The sequence below is a fragment of the Arvicanthis niloticus genome, chromosome 9, assembly GCF_011762505.2.
Source record: "Arvicanthis niloticus isolate mArvNil1 chromosome 9, mArvNil1.pat.X, whole genome shotgun sequence".
Lineage (NCBI taxonomy): Eukaryota > Metazoa > Chordata > Mammalia > Rodentia > Muridae > Arvicanthis > Arvicanthis niloticus.
In genome coordinates this window covers 28,110,710-28,134,359 of record NC_047666.1, presented here as the reverse complement: position 1 = coordinate 28,134,359, position 23,650 = coordinate 28,110,710, and the positions used below count along the sequence as shown (strand labels likewise).

The window sequence follows — 23,650 nt, the reverse complement described above, 5'->3', positions numbered from 1 at the left end:
GGCTCCTGACTGACAGAACACCGTCGCCCCTGGCGCGCGGTCTGGAGCGGGAAGACCCCGCGCAGGCGCAGAGCACTTGCTGAGGGAGGGACGACTGTGGAGTCTGTGTGGAACAGGCGCGGGAAGACCCCGCGCAGGCGCACACTGCGGCGCGTGGCCCGGCCGCTTCCCGCGCAGAGCCCGAGCACCTGTTACCTCTGGGTGACCGCCAGCGCCCTCCCTGTCCTCGCTGGGGCGCCGCCTGTCCCTTGCACACACACACCCGCTCCGTCTATTTATAGCGCTGGTCCGCACCGGCCCATTTCGGGTAGTGTGGTCAGTCAGGCCTGCCCGGCCGTGCCCAGTCACGGCGCCATGGCGGCGGAGCGAGCGGGGCCGGGCAGCAGCCAGTAAGTAGGGGCCTAGAGAGGGGACGCGCCCTCGGTCGGCCGGCCGGCGCGGGGTCAGCGGCCGCTGCCGTCTCCCTGTGGCATAATTCATTTGCTAGGCCTCCAGGATAATTCCCTTCCCTACGTGACCCGGCTGATTATTTTGCGACCCCGCTAGACTATAAATGGCACCGAGGTAAGGGCTCTCCTGCCTTCCCAGAGCCCATAATAAAGCAGGGTTCGGTTCGTTTAAATTCAATCAGCGCGGAATGTATCCCTGGGCGACTCTCTTAACTTTAAAGCCAGGAATATAATTGCCTTGCATTTTCCCCACATGATTCTTAAGAGGAACTAATGAGCTATAATGCATATTAAAGCACTCGGAAAAGTATAAGGAACTGTGCGAATGCAAAAACATTGTGAGCGCACCAAAGGAAAGAGGAGAGAAAGCGTATTTGTCTTTATCATCGCTGCTGTGACTCGTTATTGCAGGCCTTATGTATGTTTGAAGGTGAATTATTCCTATTAAACAAATCAGGGAAGCGACATCCGCGGGAAGGTTGTGTAATTAGGGTGGTATTCATGTTTAGCTATTTCCTACCGCGTTGGCAAAAGTAGAACTGGGGAATAGCTGGTGTTGGCAGAAACAGTGCAGTAAGAGTGTTATGTTATAAACCAGGGGTCACAAACTTAAATGGCTGTAAAATCGTCCTCAAGGAGAGAAATAGGGAAAGCAACTTGAATAATGGCTGACTCTTAGGGCTGGGTGGGCAGAAGTGGCAACTGAGAAGCTGCAGCAGGCTTTTCAGGTCACATGGAAATGAGCCATTGTTGTCATTTTTTTTTTCTATAAATGCGGGAATATTTCGAGTGTGCTTCCGCTGGCTATTCCCTAGGAATGAGGCCTCTATCTCAGAGAGCAAATAATGACTGTGAATTAACTTTGAGGGTGGGGGGTGAAAAGTAGATGTATTCATAATGCGAGGGAATAAAGTCTCCTGGAAGGTAATAACTTGAAGCATTAAAGCGTGGTTTAAGCAAAATCAGAATATCCAAACCTGACATGTACATGCAAAGACATACAGGGAGAAGGGCAGACTTGGTGGCACATGCCTTTAATCTGAGCACACAGGAGACAGAGGCAGGTGAGATGGGGTGAATTAGAGGCCAGCCAGGGCTACCTAGAAAGACCCTGCCTCAGAAATATTTATCAAGACATAGAGGGGTAAGGTTATTAGGAATGGTGTCGTAAGTAGTAAGCAAAGCATTACTTTGGTCAAACAACCATACCAAGTAACTCTTTTTTTTTTTTTTACTTACTCACTTTACATGTTCCTCCCTGTCACCCCTCCCACAGTCCTTCCCCCCTCCTCCTCCTCTTATCCTCTGAGCAGGTAAGGGCCCCTCCTGGGTATCCCCCTACCCTGGCATATCAAGTCTGTGAGGCTAGGTGCCTGCTCTCCCACTGAGACCAGACAAGGCAACCCAGCTCGAAGAACATAACCCACATACAGACAACAGCTTTTGGGATAGCTTGAGGATAGACTCCCCCTCCTCTAACTAGTCTGATCTTGTCTGATCTCCGAAGCTAAGCAGAGTCAGGCCAAGTTAGTACTTGGACTGGAGACCAACTCTTTCATGCCAGGTTTAACAACACAGACACAGTAAGAAGAGAGAAGTGAATAAAACATAAAGCCCTTTAATTCAAGAAATGATAGCTGAGCTGAATTTTGAAGAGCTGGACCAGGAAAGAAGGATATTCCTGACACAGAGAATTACATGTATACATTGGAATTGTTAGCACTTTACACTACAAAAAAAAACAAAAACAAAAAACAAAAACAAAAAAAAAACACAAAAAACAAAACGATAAGGAAGGAAAGTCAGGAAGAGAGACAAGTAGTGGTGGGAGGAGCCAGTTCCATGAAGTCCACAAGGTTGGAATGAACCGTGGTGAAAATGGCCCTTGACAATTTTTTTAAAATGTGGGGTAATAATTTTTTACATGATAGTCACTGACTTTTAAAAGGCTTTCTTAATAAAAGATTTTGCTTTGGCACTGGGAACATTGGAACTGGGACATTATTTTCTGATGTCATAATTGTTGATATTTCTTGGTTTGTTAACCAAAGTCTGTTGAAGGCAATTTGGGGAAAACTAGAGTTTTGGAATCCTGTCCTAGTTACATTTTTGCTCTTCAGCTGTTTTTTGATTGGTTGATTGGTTGGTTGGTTGGTTGGTTGGTTGGTTGTTGGGTTTGTGTTTGCTTGTTTGTTTTTTCTTTTTGAGACAGGGTTTCTCTGTACTACCGCCCTGGCAATCCTGGAACTCACTTTGTAGGCCAGGCTGGCCTTAAACTCAGAAAGAGCCACCTGCCTCTAGGATTAAAGACCTGCACCACCACACCCAACTTTTCAGGGTTTTTTATAAATAAAAATCCAAAGCTTTGATGTAGATCATTTAATTATAGTTGTAACCTATTCACTGTACCAAATATTTTTATGGGGGAAAAAACACATAACAATTCTGAATCTAGCAACTTTCCCCATCACACAGGTCAATGCTATAGAAATGAACAAAGAGGTAGGGATATAGCCGCAAGATTTCAAAGCTGTTGTCATTCAGACCAGAAAGGAGGTTTCTGTATTTTCTAGTCATTCATAAGTTGGGCTGCCTACACTTTGATATGTAAATTTACAATATATGAAAATTCATAATGCATCTATTATTTCTCTTCATATGACATCCAATAATATACAGATATCATTTACAACACAGCTAAGGTTTTCAGATACCATAAGAAATTGATATTAATCCAGTCTTTTATTCTAAACACATTTTATGGGGTTTTCAAAATATACAAAGGGCATAAAGAATAATGAAGTGTGGATTGAGTCCTCACCATACAGCTAAGGAAATTAAACATTTATACAGTTGGAGCTCCTTGTCATCCTTCTCTGTCTTCCTTTCTTTCACATCTCATGAAAGCAACTACTCTCCTGAAGTACCCTGCTTATAAGTACCCTTCCTTTCTTTATGTTCCACTATAGTTGTATGGGTCCTTAAAAATACATAATTTTTAACCTTTTTATTTTGGTGTTTATAATTTTACAGAAAAATTCCAAAAATGATATTTAAGATTCCTATAATACACTTGACCACATTCATCTGTTGTTTATATTTATGGCCTCATAATACATGATCTATACTTTATTAGAACAGTATACTGTATTGTATATTTTAAACATTAATAGTTTGTAGCATGAATTCTAGTTACTTTGTAACTGTGTTTTGATACATGCAGACCATGTTTGTTCATTTTCCATTGTACAATATTCTTTTGGGTGAACATGTTATACTCTGTTAATGGATATTAAGTTGCTTTTTACTATTTCGAACAGTGCTGCTATGAATTTTAATTATTCTAAATTCTGCTAAAGATGGAGAATTTTCTTAGAAAGGTTGGTCTTGTATCAATCATTATTCAGAAAAAGCAGCAACTAAAGATAATGGAAAGATGATAAAAATCAAACATGAAAGCAAAACATTTGGGATTTTGAGAAATTGACATTTTTGCCCTACATTAAATTTATAGCAGTGCACATCTCTAAACTAAATATAATGGACCTGGGTGTAACTGCACTTTGGATTTGCAGGGTAATTAGGCTTTATTCTTGTGATTTATATTTATCTTTGCTACTCATCTTTCTCCATTATTATGGGTACTATTATTATGAATGCATCAGTTCAGTCTGCCATAAATTGGAGCAGAGAATAACTCCCCATTGATATCATTGAGAACATTTATACAATTTTGTTTTGCTGATGAAAGGAGAATGCACTCTCTGCCCTCATTATGAGAAAAAGTTGCTGTCAGCTCTCTCCATTTATGGGCTGTGTCTGTATCCACACGTGATTTGTATACGCACCAAAATTACTTTCATTTGAGAAGTATTTGTGCAGGTATGTCTTGCCTTCACTTTGCCAAGTAGATTTTATAAAGCCAATTACATGTTGTACATATATAAATAACCTTTTTCAGTTCTTCCACCTGTTCTTATTCTTATATAATTCTCAAAAGAAATCCCAAGAAACTAGAACTTAAAGAGGCTATAAAACACGTTCATATTACTTCATTACAGTAGACAAGGAGTCAGATATTGGCCTCAGGAACAAGCCCAAGGCCACACCCTTAGCCATGGAGAGTGTACTGAGTAGTCTGTACTGTGTACTGAATTTGCTGAGTCACTGTAATGGTAAAATCAACCTATTGTCAATTTGAGAGTTTAAGACTAAAATAACTACTTGATTTATATGAATTATATCCATCGTTCAGATAAAGAAACTAAGAGTAGAAAAAGTTAAATCATTTTAAGATGGCAGTAAGTAAACAGCTACCCTAACGTCCATTGGCCACACCAATACCTTCTGTGCTCTTTAAATGCAAAGAAAAAGAATATTTTTTGGAGTGTGGTAGCTGATTTAACATCCAGGCTTCCCTGCCCCCATAATTTCAACCACTAAGTTAATTTGATCTATAAAGCCAAAGCAATTAGAATACCTTTCAAGAGTCTATAAACAGCAATTAGAAGGAATAGGTACTTAGCAAATGTATATGTCCATTTAAAACATTCATAGTAAATGATTCATCAGAGTGTTTGAAACTGTTGTTTCTGTTTTAAAGTAGATTGAGTTTTTTCTTTATTGTTGTTATTTGTGTAAGCCAGTGTTGGAGAAAGAAGAACCACATCCAAATACACCATTTGTTCAAGAGACTAAATATAGATATAAATGATAGAGGCATATAGATATGAACAAGCAGATGATTTTTTTTAAAGCGGAGACAACACTTTCTCAGAACTCTTCAGCTGAATTTAGGAAAAGAAATGGAGATTAATCACCCAGACAGGATAGTGTCCTACTCACAGTCTAGAGAGTAGGTTTATTTATAGCTTTGGAGCAGTCAGCAACATGCCACTGTTTTTGCACAGTCTATGAGCTACGAACGGGTTTCATAATTTTAAATAGCTTTTAAAAGTCAAAAGAAGAGTAATATTTCATGATACATGAAAATAGGGCATGTTAAATTTGTGAAATTCAAATTTCAGCATCCAGAATTCATCTTATTGGAACACAGTCATGTTCATTTGTTTATGTTTCCCCCACACCCCCTGTGGCTGCTTTTTGACATAAGAGCAAAGTTGAGTGGTTGTGACAGAGCCCAGATGGCCTGCCTGGCATATCTAGCATTTAGCCCTACTTTTCCAGTGCTTGCAGTAGAAGGATTAAGAATACAGAGTTTGGGGTCAGATGGAAGTGGGTCCACAATTTAGTCAGATAATGCCTTGACAATTTTTATGAGAAGCCAGTAGACAAGATCTCACCATGTAGTCCTGGCTGCTCTGAAACTCATAATGTAGATCAGGCTGTACTGAGCTCTTAGAAATCCTCCTGCCTCTGTCTCTGAAGTGCTTGGATTAAAGGTGTGTGTTACAGTGCCAAACTTTTGACTGGTGCTTTCTATGAAGAAGGAGTAAGGATTCGAGATTCTGACAGTATGGTATCTGAAAACATAAGACTTCAACCCAGTGATGTACATAATTAAGCTGGCTTGAGCAAATTTTCTCAACATTTCTTCAAATGTCATTTATAAAAGTAAGGATCCTAGATTGCAAATAATAGCATTCCCAAACTATTGAAAACTAGCTTAAACTGTCTCAAAACTGTAAACCCATTTTCAAACCTATTGCTCTGAACACTCTGCCTCCTTTCCTGAATTTTCTCTGTCCTGCTGCTGTCTAAGGGGCATGACTGCTACAGTGTCTAACATATGGACATCCCAGTCATGGAGCCAAGACCTGAATTTCAGTGCTATAGCCACCCTTGGGTGCCATGCCTGTCCTTGAACCATTAACAGTAATAAAGGATATAGGTATGGCTTTCCCCAGGCACACCAAGGTTAAGATAAGCTAGATACTAAAGGAAGCTCAGCATCACCCACCATAAAATCTGTGAGGTATCACCTGAAAAGATGACTCAACAACTAAGAGGACTGGCTACTTTTCCAAAGGTTCCAGGTTTGATTTCTAACATCTACACGTGGCTTACAACTGTATGCAACTCCAGTTCCAGGGGATCAGACATTTGCCTGACCTTTGTAGGTACCACAGACACAGTGTATAGTTATACATACAGACAAAAATATCTACACACACAAAAATAATAAATTAAAAAATCTTAAATACTACTTACAGCATGTTTATGAGCAAACATAGATCCATTAGTTATTTAACTTGAACTTCTTGAAAGTAGTGATGCCTGTTTTTTTGTTTGTTTGTTTGTTTGTTTGTTTTTGGTTTTTTTTGTTTGTTTGTTTTATCAATAGCCAAAATGTAGTACCAAAAAGTCCATCAGGCAGAATTCAGCTCCATTTTTACATATGTGAAATCCTAGGATTATAATCATAAACTTTGGGTCTCAAGCATCTGAGTTCTAACATTATCAAGAGCCACAGTGTAGGAGCTGGCCAGACTGCCTGTGGTGCATTAGATTAAGAGCATCCCTCTCGGAAGGTGCACTAGGCCTTCTGATATCATGAATGCTGGTAGCCTTCAAGGGATTCTTACACATCAATACAAATACAATACTAGGCCTTTTCAAAAACATTAGTTCCTTAAAAGAATTCTTATGTTCTGGGCTAAGGGTGTCACTTTGTGGTAAAGAGCTTGCCTAGCACGTGTGATAGCCTGGGCTCAATTCTCAGATCTGAACCAAAACAAACAAAACCCCCAAAACCTTAGGTTCTTTTTATTCCAAGTAAGAGCTGATGTGATTATGTGTCAGGACACCTTTGTTATGTGATTTTGGCTAGGCATAGTGAGCATAAGAGGGTTCAGACTTACAGAAATCTTTCAATTGGCCATAATTGGATACTCTTATAGATAAATAAAATAAATAAAAAATCAGAGGTTTGCTTTTAACAGGAAAGCCATCTCCAAGAAAGCTTTAAGTGTTAGGAAGCAAACCGAAGAGGCAGTGAGGCAGTGAGGCAGTGTCCAGCTGGCAGAGTTCTGTGGCCATTTTGCTTCTTACCTGATGATTGTTACGGCATACGCTCAGACCAAGAGCTTCTTGGGTCTTTATTTGTCACTGTACAGTTAGACATCCCTGCCATGTGTGTAGCACTTGTTTCTTGAAGTGAGATTTAATTTAACCCTCAAAAAGAAGAAAAAAAAAGATATCTCACGAAGTGTCTAATTCTTTACAGGGCTATAGAAAATTGGGGATTCACTGCCCTTTCGAGCTGAAAAGTGCATGCTGTTCGTATAACTACCTCCTTTCTTCCTTACACACTCACTCTGCTGCCCTCATCTTCTCACTGCCTGTGGCTCTGCAGCCAAGTGAGAACTAGCAAAGGATGTAGACACTAGGACCCTCTCCTCACAGGCCTCCTGGCTCTGGGAATGTCTTTCTTTAAATCAAAGCAGCTAATTAACTTCCTTGAAACCTCGTGTTTGCATCGCCTGGGGAAGGCGAAGGTGACACCACCAGCTTAGAGACTTTTAATTAGACTAGGGCTTTAAAGGCAAGAAGCAATTCAGTCTGTGCCACTGTGAAATGGGGAACAAAGGAAAGCTGGGCAAGGAAGGAGGACACATTTAGGTTTAAGTTTTAAATATCATGAATTCTCAGATCAGCAGCCATTGGCTTGTGCTTTAAAGTTCAGAAGAAATGAAATTTTCATTACCTACAAGCCTGAATAATCTTTCCTGTGGCAAAGTTTAATAAGCATGAACTTTGTTTCAGTCATCTCACTTCCAGGGCCTATGTAACCCTAATCATAGTCACATGGATTAGTCATTATACATATGGTTGTGTGTTGCAGAGGAGTTGAGTATAACCCACATGTAACACTGCATCTCTTTAAAAAGGATATTAACTGATACCTCTGAATCCTCAGCCTACAGGGTGGCCCTTCTGATAACTAGAAATGGAATTGCAAAATGTGTTTATCTTTTTACTTCTTTCTTCCTTTACTCTGAGGCTCTCCAGTCCTGGGGGACGGGGTGGTGGGAACCACTGATGATTAGAAACTATTGCGGCAGCAGTTAATAATTGATGATTTACATATCAAAGTCTTTTTTTTTGCTACAAAGTAGTTGTCCTAAATTGCTCTGTTCTGAATGTATAATATTTATTTGTAAATACTGCTTAGCATTGATGCTACGTGTTAAGTCTGGAGAAATTTTTTTATCCTTAGACAAAACCTGCTTCTTTTATTTCCCGCAGGAATTCTTCTTCGCAGCATCTCCATTGATTTGTGAGTAATCAGAAATGCAAATAGCTCCTCAGGAATCAGGCTAAGCTCAAAGAAACCTTACTTACCGATTTCAAGGCGTGCGACATGGAGCGCAAGACTGAGGGAAAGGGAAAACACCAGCACAGCTTGAACTTACTAGATAAAATGAAGACTATGAAAGAGTTAGGAGAAATGATTGATGTGGTGCTCATAGCAGAAGGGGAGAAATTTCCCTGCCACAGACTGGTCCTCGCTGCCTTCAGTCCGTATTTCAAGGCTATGTTCACCTGTGGACTACTCGAGTGCACTCAGAGGGAGGTCATACTCTATGACATCACAGCAGAAAGTGTGTCAGTGATACTAAACTACATGTACAGTGCTGTTCTGGAGATCAATAACTCCAATGTACAGACTGTAGCAATGGCCGCCTATTTTATGCAGATGGAAGAAGTCTTTAGTGTGTGCCAAGACTATATGATGGACCACATGGATGCCTCCAACTGCATAGGAATTTATCACTTTGCAAAACAAATTGGAGCAGAAGATTTATCTGATCAGTCAAAGAAGTATTTATATCAGCACTTCGCCGAGGTAAGCCTTCATACAGAAATACTAGACATCGAAGCTCACCAGCTTCTGGCACTTATTAAGTCTGATGATCTAAATATATCCAGAGAAGAGAGCATTCTGGACTTGGTTCTGAGATGGGTAAATCATAACCAAGCTTTGCGCACAGAGCATCTCGTTGAACTTCTGAAGCAAGTCAGACTGGAACTTATAAATGCTTCCTTCCTAAGACAGGCCCTCAGAAGGAACACGATGCTCCTGTGTGATGGCAGTTGCATTGATATAATACAGAATGCGTTCAAAGCCATCAAGACGCCCCAGCAGCATTCCTCTAACCTTCGATATGGCATGGAGACCACCAGCCTTCTGCTTTGCATTGGGAACAATTCTTCTGGAATCAGATCACGGCACAGGAGCTATGGGGATGCCAGTTTTTGTTATGACCCCGTGTCACATAAGACCTATTTTATCTCATCACCCAAGTATGGAGAGGGTTTGGGAACAGTGTGCACTGGGGTAGTCATGGAAAACAATACTGTAATTGTGGCTGGAGAAGCAACTGCCACTAGGCTCTCCAGGCAAAAGAGCAAGAATATTGAAATCTATAGGTTTGTATCTCATAGCTGGTTTGGTAATTTTTGTTTTGTTTTGTTGAGATAGGGTCTCATTATGCAGCCATGACTGTCCTGGAACTCTCTGTGTAGACTAGGCTGGTCTGAACTCACAGAAATCTACCTGCCTCTGCCTCCTCAGCAGTCTTTATATATATATTTTTTAAATCTTGTTTTGACACTAGCAGTTTAAGAAGTACTACTGAGGGATCACATCTTAAATAATATATAGTAAAAATTTAATAGAAGTCATAAAAGTAACATACAGGACACCATATTATATATCCACAGTATCAATATAGCATATAACATTTATAATAGTCATTCATATTTTAAAATTATTTTCTCTTAATTGTTTTGTGTTGTTATTGTTCTTGTTTGGCTGGCTTTAGGCTGTACTAGGGATCAGACTCATGGCCTTGGCCATACTGAGCAAGTGCTCTGTCACTGAGTCCCACCCACAGCCTGCCTTTTCCCTCAATCATCAAGATATAATTGAATTTTTAATGACTTTACTATATCCATGTTAGGATACTATTGTATTTTTCACTCTTGTCCTTAATCATCTATATGAGCATTGCATAAAACATATTATGTAACTTGTACTAACAAGAAAAATTTGTTTTTATAAACTCACGAGTGCTAAGATTATAAGCACGTGACACCACACCTGGCTAGAATCTTTGTCTTAACCAGGAAGTTTTCATTCTGTATCCTCAATTTGTGAATCTTTCCTAAACCTTCAGCATTACAGAACTTTTGAAGAATGCTTCAATTATAGTAAGAGGGACAAGAACACTATGCTTAGACATAGTTTATCGTCTGTATCATAATTGTGAAAACACATTTACTTTATGATCTGATCATAAAGTATCATGATTAATACTAAGTATTTGTGAGTCCTTACCGTTTAAAGCTAACTACATGAGTATGAAATATGCTCATAGAATATATACTAAAAAATGTAGCCTCCTGCAGGATCCTTCCCTCGTCAGATCCCTCTTGTCTAGGTTTATTCAGATTTTTCAGTCAGAATGCAATTCTTTGTGACAGGAAAAATGGGGCAAAGAAGGAATGCAGAAACCTGCCGCTGCTTCTGTTCTGGGCCTTTCTGTCTCTTTTGCACAGTCATGGCTTAAGGAGTATGTCTCAGCTCCTCTAGTTGGTAGGGGTTACAGAATCTTGAGTAAATGGCCTGAGTCCACACCCATGGTGATCAAGCATGTCACAGGCGTGTCACAGGCATCCTTCCTCAGAATTACCAGTAGACTGCAAAGTGGATATGAAGGCCTTATGGGGGGGAACAGCTCTGATTTTCCTAAGAGGATTCTTGCAGTTCTGTTTCCTGGTGTGGCACATGAGACAGGGTTTCTCTGTGTAGCCCTGGCTGTCCTGGAACTCACTCTGTAGACCAGGCTGACCTTGAACTCAGAAATCCACCGCCTCTGCCTCCTGAGTGCTGGGATTAAAGGTGTGTGCCCCCACTGCCCGGCCCTCTTCCCTTTCTTGCAGCAATATCTAACTGCATACTCCCTCATTTCCTTTTTAAACTATCTTAGATTCTGCCAGAGTCCTGTCACCAACAGCTTCTTCACATTGGTCAGAATCAAGGGCAAAGTTACTAGTTTCTTCTACCTTTAACGTTGATGTGAAACTGTCAGAGAGGCAAGTATAGTCAGTATATCAAAAGCAATGCCTTGGGCTGAAATGAGACATGCTTCCTCATAGTTGTCTACTGCATTGGAAAGCCCTGAGAGTCCTGTCTCCCTCAGATTCTTGTCTCACAAGACTTTTAATCTCCTAGCTTCACTGCAAGTCACTTTGGTGGCAATTTTGTGATAAATGAGGGAAATTAATCGTTCTATGGTGGACCCTTGCAATATTATTTTATAATAATACTTTACTATTTTATTAGTCCTTATCACTTTGATCTCTGTCCAGATGTTTTGCAGAGTGCATAGTTCATAGATGTCCATGCAGGTGTATTTCTTCTTGACTTAAAGTAGAAAATGGACAAATAGCCTTGTAGGCTGTTTCTTTCCATCTTCTTTCTTCATCTTCCCACGTTGGCATATGAAATAAGTGAGCGTGCACCAATTACATCCTGTCATGTTGTCTTAAACTATGCCTCAGAAAGCCCAAACCCATCTTTGGTTCTATTTATATATTCACTCACTTAGCTCTTCTTAAGAAACACCAGCATACAGACACATGATCTTCCTCGTCTTTAAAAATCCATACAATTAAAAATTAGCGAAAATACTCCTTGCAATTCCAGGAACTCTGGCTTCCTTTCTAGAACTGCATAGAAGACAGCCGCTTGGAGGTTTGATAAGTCTTCCGTTAGCGGTGACAAGCCACACATGCTTCTATGAAAGGAACACGCCTTTCAACTTCCCTGTCAAGCCTGAGGCAGAATGTTCTCTGGGGAGTGTGAGAGTTGGCCCAGAACAAGTGGGAGAAACTCTGACTAGATGACTAACTGTCGAATGTTCCTTAGAAACTGTACTTTGTACAAAGCGCACGTAAGTGCTGCAGGCTTGGTCTTGATTCCAAGCAGAACACCTGTTTTCTTATTTACCATGTTCCTGGGCTTTGTTTTATGTTCCACATAAACTTTTCTAGACTTTTCTGAGACATTTAATTTCAGATATTTTATCCTGCTATCCCTGTGTTTCTGTCTTTCTCCTACCAAATGTCTCAAATTACAATTGGAAAAAATATACTTATAAGCCCAGCATGATGATGGCACATATCTGTAACCAACCATCTAAGAAGCTGAGGCAGGAGGATGGAAAGTTCTAGGCCAGCTTGGGCTGCATACTGAGACTTTATTTTTTAATAAAAGACACGTATTATGAGGAAAGACAAAAGACAGCCATAAACTAGTACACTCAGGGGCTTTATAATATGCCTAATAATCGGTTACTGTGTTGGGTTCCAGAAGACACTGACAAGACATCTGAGAACCCCCATCTCTCAAGACCCTATGAACAGATATAACTATTCATGAAGGAAATTACCCAAATAACCATATCTAGTAGATGAAAATAGACATTAGATGCCCAACAGACATCTGTAGATGGGTTTTTTACACAATTCTCCTGACCCAGTTTTAAACCAAAACTACAACTTAAATAGCAACCAGGCAAGGTGATACACACCTTTAACCCCAACATTTGAGAGACCAAGGCCAGTCTGGTCAACAGCCGGGCTACACACAAAGGCCCTGTTTGTTTGTTTGTTTTGTTTAATCTACCTATGTAGAATTTATAGTTAGAAATTCTAAATTGAAATACTTTAAATTCTCTGCCTTAAACCATGATTCCTTCAATGTTGTACTATAGTGCTATTCCTTATCCAAATATTTAAGATATTTTGTATTTTTGTCTCTTTATTTGTTTATGTTAAAGTTACAAACTGATTTTCTGAAAGATTTTCCTATTCCTGATTTTTGTTCCCAGAATTAGGAAATGTTAAAGACTAGTCTGAGTAAAGTATACTTTACTTTCTACATGTCTGTTTTTTCAGGAAGATGAAGAATATGTTTCAGCACGTTATGTTTTGCTCATTGATCCTTGGAGGAAAAAGAAAACAAATATATATGACCATCTTTTCTCCTCCAGTTAGAAGAGCCAGGTCACATTGTTTTGTGTTGGAAAAAAGTTAAATGTGTTTCTTGGGTAATTTGTTGCCATGGTAACTCTAATCCTGAATCTCTCTCTGTCTCTCTCTCTGTCTCTCTCTGTCTCTCTCTGTCTCTCTCTGTCTCTCTCTGTCTCTCTGTCTCTCTGTCTCTCTCTCTCTCTGTGTCTCTCTCTGTCTCTGTCTCTGTCTCTCTCTCTCTCTCTCTCTCTCTCTCTCTCTCTCTCTCTCTCTCTCTCTGTTAACTTGCAGGTATCATGATAGAGGAAACCAGTTTTGGGAAAAGTTGTGCACAGCTGAATTTCGAGAGCTCTATGCTCTGGGCAGCATCCACAATGATCTCTATGTCATAGGAGGACAGATGAAAATTAAAAACCAGTACCTCATAACAAACTGTGTTGATAAATACTCTGTAGATGAAGACACCTGGAAACGAGTCTCTCCCCTTCCCCTGCAGTTGGCTTGTCATGCTGTGGTAACAGTGAACAATAAACTGTATGTCATCGGAGGCTGGACCCCTCAGGTTAAGAAATTCCTTGCATATCTACCTGGTGTGGCTGGCTTTGCTGAAAAATGTAGCCGTTGTTGAGTAGTAAAGATTATGGCTTATATTTTGACAAAATGCTTTTAACCCCATACAATATAAACTAAATTCTTGAATGTGTCAAAGCAGTTTCAGAAAATTGATTTTTAAAAATGTGTTATTTATAGAATGGGTGCGTTTAGTATCTGTGCTGTTCTATGGACTTCATAATTCTTCTCCTACTAGCTAACTGATAAAGATCCCTGTGCTAAGCAAGGAGTAGCTACAGGGAGCATCTAAGAAAATGGAGCAGCTGGATCCTCATTCCAGTCCTTCCACTGTGTGACCAGTAGCCACTGGTCCTTCCCTCTGACCTCTGTGTGACCAGTGGCCACAGCTCCTTCCCTCTGACCACTGTGTGACCAGTGGCCACAGGTCCTTCCCTCTGACCACTGTGTGACCAATGGCCACCGGTCCTTTCATCTGACCTCTGTGTGACCAGTGGCCACTGGTCCTTCCCTCTGACCTCTGTGTGACCAGTGGCCACCGGTCCTTCCCCCTGACCTCTGCGTGACCAGTGGCCACTGGTCCTTCCCTCTGACCTCTGTTGACGAGTGTCCAGTGTAGGCCATTTCTACATTTAGGATTCTTGCTGCAGGGGCTAGGGCAATGTTTCAGTTGGGAAGATACTTCTGTTGTACAAGCATGAGGACCTGAGTGTGATTCCTGGCACCAATGTAAAAGCCTGTAATCCCAGCACTGAGGAGCCAGAGACAGGAAGGTCCCTGAGGCATGCTGGCTAGCCAGTTTTGTCAAACTGACAAGCTCCAGATTTGGCACGCTATCTTGCCTTAAAAACATAAGACAGACCCTCCTGAGGAACACTTGGGTTTAACATCTGGTTTGCATATGCATGTGTACATGAACACCCACAATGAGCATGATTAAGTGCACACACACACACACACACACACGTTCTTACCATAAATGGAGAACCAGAATATTGATTCCATAGTGGCACAATCATTTCCAAGAAAGTGTGTTGTGACTAAACATTAACTGTCCTTGTTGGGCATCAGCAATGTCAAGAGACTACTGTTGACACTGAAGCCCAGTGAAGTGATGATAAGTCAAGGCCGAGGTCAGCAGTGTGGCCACAGTGGCCCTGTGTCCTTTTAGGGATCCTCCTATATCTTTGGCATTTACAGTGCTGTCCTGCCTTCCTAGTTTTCCCAGTACAGATAACTCTCACTTGCTCCTTGGATGCCTCTGTGATCTAAGTTTATTTTTCCCTGTAGTTTCTCTTATTCTATCAAATTTGCCTCATGATAAAACTCATGCTTTTGCATTCCCTTCATGAGCTTGAAAACCTTATTCTTATTTATACTTTATACATTTCTATCCGTGCTGTAGATCAAACATAGCACGGATTTCATCACTGCGAGTACTTGACATTATCTGTAGGTAGGTACGTTTTTCAAAACTGTCCACCTTCACAGTGAATTTGCATGCCTCAAAACAACTCGGGAGCTTTGCCTTACTAGAGTGGAGATTAAATATCTGCGTCAGAAGGAAAGTTAGAGCAGTAAAGAAGTGTTTGTTACTTTGTAGTCTCTGAGTTCCTGTTGTGTAATGAGGCAGTTTCACTGGGCCTCAGACACAGCGCATGAAAGCAGGCTCCAAGTGCCCACTATCCTCGCTCCTGTTGTCCTTAAAGGTGTTGATAAAGTGAGGTGCATGCAAGTTTCCTAAGGGTGGCAATTACTTCTTTGTTGTAAACTTGAACCCAAACAAGAGACACACCAATCCTTAGCTTGAAGTTGTTATAAAGTTCCAGATATTATATATTAAAATAACAATATATCACCTAAAAGTTTATGGGTAAAAGCCACTTGTATCTATGTAAGAATAAAATGATTCAGTTTTTACTAATTAATCATTAAATAAATATATAAGTATATAGTATATAAATATGCAAATACAACCCCAAGTAATTTATGTTAATCCTATTATCTTAAAATTTGAAATCAGGTTATTTACATATAGCTTATAATTAGGGTCTAAAACCCTCTAATTACTAAAACAGCAAAAGTGTTTTGAAACTTTTTATAGGTTAGAAACTTTTTATAAGGTAGAAAATATTTTTAAAATGCATTATGGATTATTAAAATTAATTCTTTATGAATACAGTTAAAATTCACAACTGTGACGTTTGCTAAGGATAGGATTTACTTTATACACTGTTCAAGAGAACATGCTTTGCTTTTTTATGAAGATTTTACAATTGCTTCGTTTTTGCTGTCTCAGTGTGAAAATCACTGATTGCTATAAATCAGCAAGTTAGACCCACTGCACATATGAATCCCCTGATGCTGACAGAGTGCTCACAACCCCAGTCTCAGGGCTCAGCAACTCTGTGAGTCTGAGGGAGACAGTTAGCCTCCATTCATCTCCTCCGCCTCTGCTTTGATTAATTGCATCTGAGTGCTCACAAAGGCCTCTAAGTGGTCTGCTGCTACATTTGCTGTCATATTTCATACAGATGGATCTCCCTGATGAAGAGCCCGATCGATTAAGCAACAAACTGTTGCAGTATGACCCCAGCCAAGATCAATGGAGAGAGCGGGCACCCATGCAGTACTCTAAATACCGATTCAGTGCAGCCGTCGTCAACAGTGAGATCTATGTTCTGGGTAAGAAACAGCAGATTGCTCAGAATGTAGCCACTTTTATTACTCCAACAGTGTATTACTGTGGAAACAAAAGTTTCCCTTCCTCCTGTATCTTAGTTTAAATATATATGCATAAGTGGCGAAAAGGTATTTATTGTTTTCTGGAGCAAAAGTCAAATAAGATTAAGTCTTAGAGGGAAAACTGTTTTTATGGCATCTTCAAGGGCCTTGGGATGCAAAAGCAGCAGAGAGCTGCCCTACTGGACACAGGCTCATGAGGTAGGAGAAGCCTTTGTCCATTTTCAGTTGGTGAGATGTGGGTTTGCAGCCAACTGTGATTGTGTTGTTAAAGAGAATGCCATGGCAGGGCAGACTGCCACAGAAACCTCCAAATTTCTAAAGACATACCACCAAAGTAATTTTGCCATGGATGAATTTCCCCCTCTGCTCTTGAATACATGTCGTCTGTACTAACCTAGCAGGGGCTGGTGAAAGACTGCAGTTCACTAGAAACTTCTGTGGTTGGTAAGAAGTCTAGAAATCTCCTGTAGGTCCCGTCCCCTTCCTCATTCCCTGCATCTTCCTGCTTCATCACGTCTTAGTCTTCAGAACATGTGTCTTCTTTCTGACCTCTCCTATCACCCTGTCATACACCTCACCCCGCTCCCCAGAATATAGGAAGACTGGGATATGTCCTTCTGTTTTTGTGAGCGGCTGGCTGGAAAGTCAGGAGGTGATAGGAAGCAAAGAAATGACAGCAAAGAGATGAGCTCTGGAGTGAAAGTAAGCCAGGTCTCTAAGGGAGACTATTTAAAAAAGAAAAAACAGGAAATGCAGGCTGTTATCTTGGGCTGTTTTCACAGCATGGGACAAAGCGATTCATATACCCAAATATTAAAATTGTTTTATTTAAGAATAATTGTGAAACATAATTTATGATTATCTCAGTTAAGAGACTCACAATTATAATTAAATTTTTCCTCTAGATAAATATCCCTTATTTGTTATAACCAGAATGAGAGCTCTCCCTAACTGGGAACCTCATCTAGGCTGGATGTGTAATCAAATGATGATGTCTTTTGGATGACTGTGGGAAAGGGCACCTAGAAGCGGTCTTGGAAGCCCACTCTTCATAGCACTGAGAGTGTCCACTGGGTGAGCAAAAGGGCATGTAAAGGGCATTTGTGTCCGTGGAAGAAGAGTATGTGCTATGCTTCAGGAAGGGGGGCAGGGTCAAGGAGCAGGAATGAGCCAGATGTGGACAGAGCCGAGCCAGCGGTGCAGTGCACTGCTCCCTGGCTCTCCTCATCACTGGGACTAAACACCTGATATAAGCAGCGGAAAGGAAGGAAGGTTTACTGTGGCTCATAGGTAACTGTGGCTCATGGTATCAGAAGGATTTCAGTCCACTATAGAAGGTACATGACGGTGGTCTGTGGTAGACGTGGGATGTAGTGACTAGTTCTCATGGCATGGACCAGGAAGCAAAAATGTGACAGAAACCTGTGGTGGATATGACTTTCTAAGTCCACTCCAAGTAACCTACTTTAGTCAGTGTCTTAGTCAGGTTTTCTATTCCTGCACAAACATTATGCCCAAGAAACAAGTTGGGGAGGAATGAATTTTTTCAGCTTACACTTCCACATTGTTGTTCATCACCAAAGGAAGTCAGGACTAGAACTCAAGCATGTCAAGAAGCAGGAGCTGATGCAGAAGCCATGGAGGGATGTTAATTACTGTCTTGCTTCCCCTGGCTTGCTCACCTTGCTTTCTTATAGAAGCCTGGACTACCAGCCCAGGGATGGCATCACCCACAATGGGCCCTCCCACCCTTGATCACTAATTGAGAAAATGCCTTATAGGTGGATCTCATGGAGGCATTTCCTCAAGGGAGGCTCCTTTCTCTGTGATAACTCCAGCTTGTGTCAAGTTGACACACAAAATCAGCCAGTACAGCCAGGCAGACCCTGACTCCTAAAGGCTCCACCACCTTTGAAATAGCACCACAGGATGGAGACCAAGTATTCAAACTGTGAGCCTCTGGGGACATGTCAGACCATATCCACTGAAAACACATTATGGAAGCCATGAAGACTTAATGTAGAACATCGAGAAACCACAGGAAGCAAGCTGATTAGAGGATGTTTGGGAAGACTGGTGCAATGAGGCTACAAACAGGTCAAAGACCAGGAGAAGCCAGAAGTGGGGAGACCAACTAGTAGCTTTTAATCTTACTTCTAGATACCCAGAACCAGGAACTGGATCCATAACCATCTCAATAAGTCTTGCCACCTGTAAAATTCACTCCCAAGGAGTCACCTTGCCCAACATTTATGCTTAATTCTAAGCTTGTATATAAGCTTTGTAGTGATATGAAACTCAAGTTTTGTTTCATTTCTATGGTCTTAGTTGTAATTGGAATTGGGGCAAATATGCAGAACCCTAACACCGTTGGTCTGAATGACTTAGAGAAACAAAATCTTCACCATTGGTTTTTGACTGTCTGTTTTAGGCTAGCTACATACACCCCACTGTGCTTGGAGATCTCTGTCAATTACTATAAACTATTATAAGGCCTCTCATTGTTCTCTACTAGATTTAATGCACTTCCTGTGCAGACTGCAGAGGACTCCCAAAGAACAGTCGGCGGCACCTCCTTACCAGAGAGGCAGCAGTGTGTTAATCTGAGGAATCCTCCAGCCTCAGAGTGGGGAGAACTTAAGCTCTTGGCTTCTCACTGTCTCTGGTCTAATAAACATTTTATTATTATAAAATAAGATGTAATCAGGATTCTGCATTGCAAGTGTTCAGATGCTGTAACAGCCTTTCACTGAGCACTGCCCCTACATCTCATGTGTTGACGGCCTAGCCACCATGTAGCACTGTTACGCAGTCACAGAAATAGTAGAAGATGGGTCCTGGTGGGAGGGAACTACATCTTTAGGCTGTGGTGTCAAAGGGCTTAATTGGAAAGTATATTCCAGACAAATTCTAACTAGATGATAATAACTTAGCTGTATTGATGATAGACAAAATTTATTTTAATCAACAACAAAAAATATCTAGTTTCCAGCTGAGGTGAATGGAGCAAGCAGAGGAACCCAGTCTTCCCATTCAATAGCACCACAGAACGTGGCTGAAATGTATGCAAAAGACACTTGAGAGACAGGTGTGTCAGGAAGGAGCACTGGGGCTGCTGAAGCACTCAGTTTCCCTCCTGTGTACCCTAATCTGGACTCACCTCAGCTGAAACCCAGAAGAACATATTGTGCAGACAGAGCTCTGAGAGAAGCCATGTCGTTCTGGCCTGAATTACTGAAGAGGAAACTTGCAATTCTCAGAATAGGAGTTTCACACTGCTTTCTTTCTATCTTCTGGCTATCTCTCCTGCCCTCCCTCCTATCTTGCCGTTTAGGCCAATCAGAGCTAAGTGTGCCTGAATGAGAAGACTAGAATCCTGGTCTAGCCAGAGAACCAGTACAAGGAGAGACCTGAGATGTTAGCCTCATGGAGTCTTGGGTAGTGGACTCCCAGGGCTCACCTCCAGTGATGCCGGCGCCGATACTCTCATACTACACACGCTGAGAGCTAAAATTATGGTTGAGCACGGCCCAGGCCTCTGCTCATTCCCCAGATGATGAACTTTGTAGAGAGCATCAAAGAGTACTGTGCACGCGTGAACTCTAAGCAGACACGCAAACAGTGCACGGAAAGCAGATGGAGCCTTCCATCCTGTACCTACCAGTTCAAATGTTGAAAAGGGGGACAAAGTAGGAAGGGAAGGGAGAGGAGACAGGAGACAGGGAGGGAGAGGGAGAGAACAGAGGAGAGAAAACCATTGTTATTGCTCAGGTTTATGTAAGCTCCTGAGTGTTATGGTCAGAATACTCAGGACAGGGCTGGAAAGATGGCTCAGCCGTTAAAGGCTAGGCTCACAACCAAAAATATAAGAATACTCAGGACACAATTCTTATTCAGCAAACAGAAAAACCTGGAAAATCTTGAATCACTTGGAAAAAGCAGCAGTAATGACAGAAAAGGCATAAACGCATGAATCATCTTTTGAAGGCCTTAAAGCAGCTCCTCTAAAATGCTAAAATGTACATATGTATATTCTATGTGTATTTATAGACAGTGAGCATTCTTGAAATGAGTACTAAAATAGAAAAACCTCAGCAAAGAAATAGAAGATGTAAAGAAAAACAAAGTAGACATTTTTAAACAGAAAATATTGTTGGTCGGATCAAGAAGCTCCAGGGATGGACGCGAAAGCTGAGGGTTAATGACAGGAGCAAGAGTCAGGAAATGCAAACATGGATTGTAGGAGCTATGGAGTCTGGGTGGCACAGGAAAGGGTTAAAACCAAAGGAGCTGTAGAACAATTATAAAGGGCCTCAAAGTTATGTCTCTGGGACCCCAAAACTCAAATACCAAGAGTATAGCCTGCTCAAAATTATTTAATATGGAATTTATTTTTATTTCTTGTCCATTGGTGATTTTCCTGCATGCATGTCTGTGACAGAATGTCAGAAGGCCTGGAACTGGAGTTACGGACAGTTGTGAGCCACTATGTGGGTGCTGGGAATTGAACCCAGGTCTTCTGGAAGAACAGCTAGTGCTCTTAACTGCTGAGCCATCTCTCCAGTCCTCAAAATTATTTAATAATGTCTTAAGAACTTCAAATGTGCTTAAAGTTATAAACTCAGACTCAAGAAGCTGAACAACCCCCAAAGGAATAAATCCATAAAGCCCACACCCATGTTACATAGCCAGCTAGCTGCAGAAAGCCAAGGGCAGAGAAGAGCAAGCAGGAAAAAATCCTTGAATTGTGTAAGGGGGGACACAGTCTGGGTGACTAGAGGCGTGTGCTTAGAAACCACAGGAGCTAGGAGGCAGGCAAGCACAGCTAAAGTGCTAACAGGGAAGACGAGCCAATGCAGAATTCAGCGTCCCCTGAAAGCCTCCATCACGAGTGGGCGTAAAGAGATGAACTGAAAGATAAAGGAAAGTGATGATAAGAATGTGTCTGCTAAAGGAAGTGATTCAGGCAGAAGGGAAGGGTGCCATGTACAAACCCAGAACATGAGGATGGAATGAGCCTAGCTTAGTAGGATGGCAAATGTCTGGGCAAGTGCAATGTCCTGCTTTGGAATTCTCAAAAATATGATTGCTGACTGAAAGTAAAAATTGTCATATTTTACAGCTTTCAGTGTAGATAGATATGAAAAGTGAGACAGGTTGATCTAGCATAAGAGGGTGCCTGGGAGAACCTGTAAAGCACTGGTTTATGGTAGACCATGAAATGTTAAGTACATATTTTGGTCAGTGCTGTGTCTCACACCTGTAATCCTCAAACTTAGAAAGCTGAGGCGGGAGGATTGCTACAAATTCTGTTGAAGCTAGCCTTGGGCTACAGCATAAGACAGCCTCAAATGATAAGACAAAAAAAAAGTACGTATTTTTGCAAACCTCAAAGAAAAACTATGAAAGGAATAACGTAAAAAGTTCAGAAAATACATGCAGTGACTGAAAAGATACTCTGGGGCGAGGCAGGTCTGGACCCTTTGGCCAGTATCTCTATTTCCCTACCTCTCTAGCTCTGGTAGCCATAATATTATACGTCTGTCTGATTCGACATATGAAAAGTCCTGGAGAGTGTGTTTGTTTCTTGTTTCATTTAGTGTAAGATCTGCCAGCCTTACCCATGTTGTTACAGGTGCCAGGATCTCCTATGTGTGCATATGGTGTGTGTATCTGTGCATATGGTGTGTGTGTGTGTGTGTGTGTGTGTGTGTGTGTGTGTGTGTGTGTAATGGGTGTGGGGTGCGGGAAAGAAGAAAGAAAGCATGCCTTGTACGTGGAAGTCAGAGGACAGCCCTGGGTGTTGGTCCTCACCCTGCACCTTGTTTTGAGGCGGTGCCTCTGTTTTTGTGCTGCCTTCACTGGGCTAGCTAGCCTGCAAGCTTCTGGGGATCTGCCTGTCTCTACCCTCACCCCAAACTTCTTGGAAGGCCTGACACTTTACCCATTTTGTATGTATATTCTGGGGATTTGAATGTAGGTCCTTGGGTTTGTACAGCACACCTTCTGCCCTCTGAACCATCTCCCCAGCATGGAGTTCTCCTTCCTAAACTTAAACAACCCTTCGTTTCTAGCTGGTCATCCATTAACAGACACTTAGGCTGTCTCTACATCTTAGCTCTTGTGCGAAGTACTGCAATGCAGGAACACACATATCTTTTTGAAGTGCTTTTATTCCCCCACAGAAGAGGAGTTTCCCAGAAGAAGGATTGGGTGTACTTTTTTTTCAATTTCTAGAAATATCAATACTGTCTTCCATAGGCTGTACCAACTGTCATTCCTACAAACCATGTTCAAAGCCCCTGCTCCTCCACATCCTGGCCAGCATTTGCCTTTTAGCCTTTGGACAAGTTTCCTAATGGGTTGAAGTGAGACCTCACTGTGGTTTTGACATAGTGAGTGCCTTTTCTTATGTCTGTTGGACATTGTATGTCTTCGGGGGGGAGGCGTTGTTTGAGTCCTTTGCTCATTTTAATCAAGTTGTTTGGGTTTTTATTATTGGGTAATATTAGCCCCTTATATATATATATTTGAATATTAGCCTTTTTTTTTTTTTTTTTTTTACTTTGTTGGTTGTTTCTTTTGCCATATAGAAGCTTTCTGGTTTGACGTAGTCTGTTTTGCTTTTCTGTTAGTGCCTCAGGTTTGGGCATCATCTTTAAACAATTATTTTCAAAGCCAATGTAAAGCAGTCTTTCCTGTGTTCTCTTCTGCAACTTTCATTGATTCCGATCTTGTGTTTTGGTCCTTAATCCATCAGAGCTGACTTTTGTGTATGATACATGAAAGGGCTCCTGCTTCTTACATGTAGGTAGGCAGTTTTCCAAGCAGTGTTTGTTGAAGAAACTCTCCTTCCCTCCACTGTGTGTTGCCAGCACCTTGTC

General features: G+C 41.3%; 1 protein-coding gene across 4 annotated transcripts in view; it reads left to right on the top strand.

Annotated features, from left to right (window-relative positions):
- The first annotated feature begins 228 nt into the window (after nucleotides 1-228).
- The window catches only part of Kbtbd12 (kelch repeat and BTB domain containing 12), a 77,676-nt gene continuing 54,254 nt past the window's right edge, over nucleotides 229-23,650 (top strand). Inside the window, exons 1-4 of one of the 4 annotated variants that reach the window (XM_034511306.2) lie at nucleotides 229-564; nucleotides 8,658-9,842; nucleotides 13,743-14,013; nucleotides 16,556-16,706. In XM_034511306.2, coding sequence (XP_034367197.1) covers nucleotides 8,773-9,842; nucleotides 13,743-14,013; nucleotides 16,556-16,706 — 1,492 coding nt within the window. In that variant the 5' untranslated portion in view covers nucleotides 229-564; nucleotides 8,658-8,772. Of the gene's footprint in view, nucleotides 565-600; nucleotides 868-8,657; nucleotides 9,843-13,742; nucleotides 14,014-16,555; nucleotides 16,707-23,650 lie in introns of those variants that run through there. The other 3 variants (XM_076940086.1, XM_076940088.1, XM_076940087.1) reach the window with 3 other exon arrangements.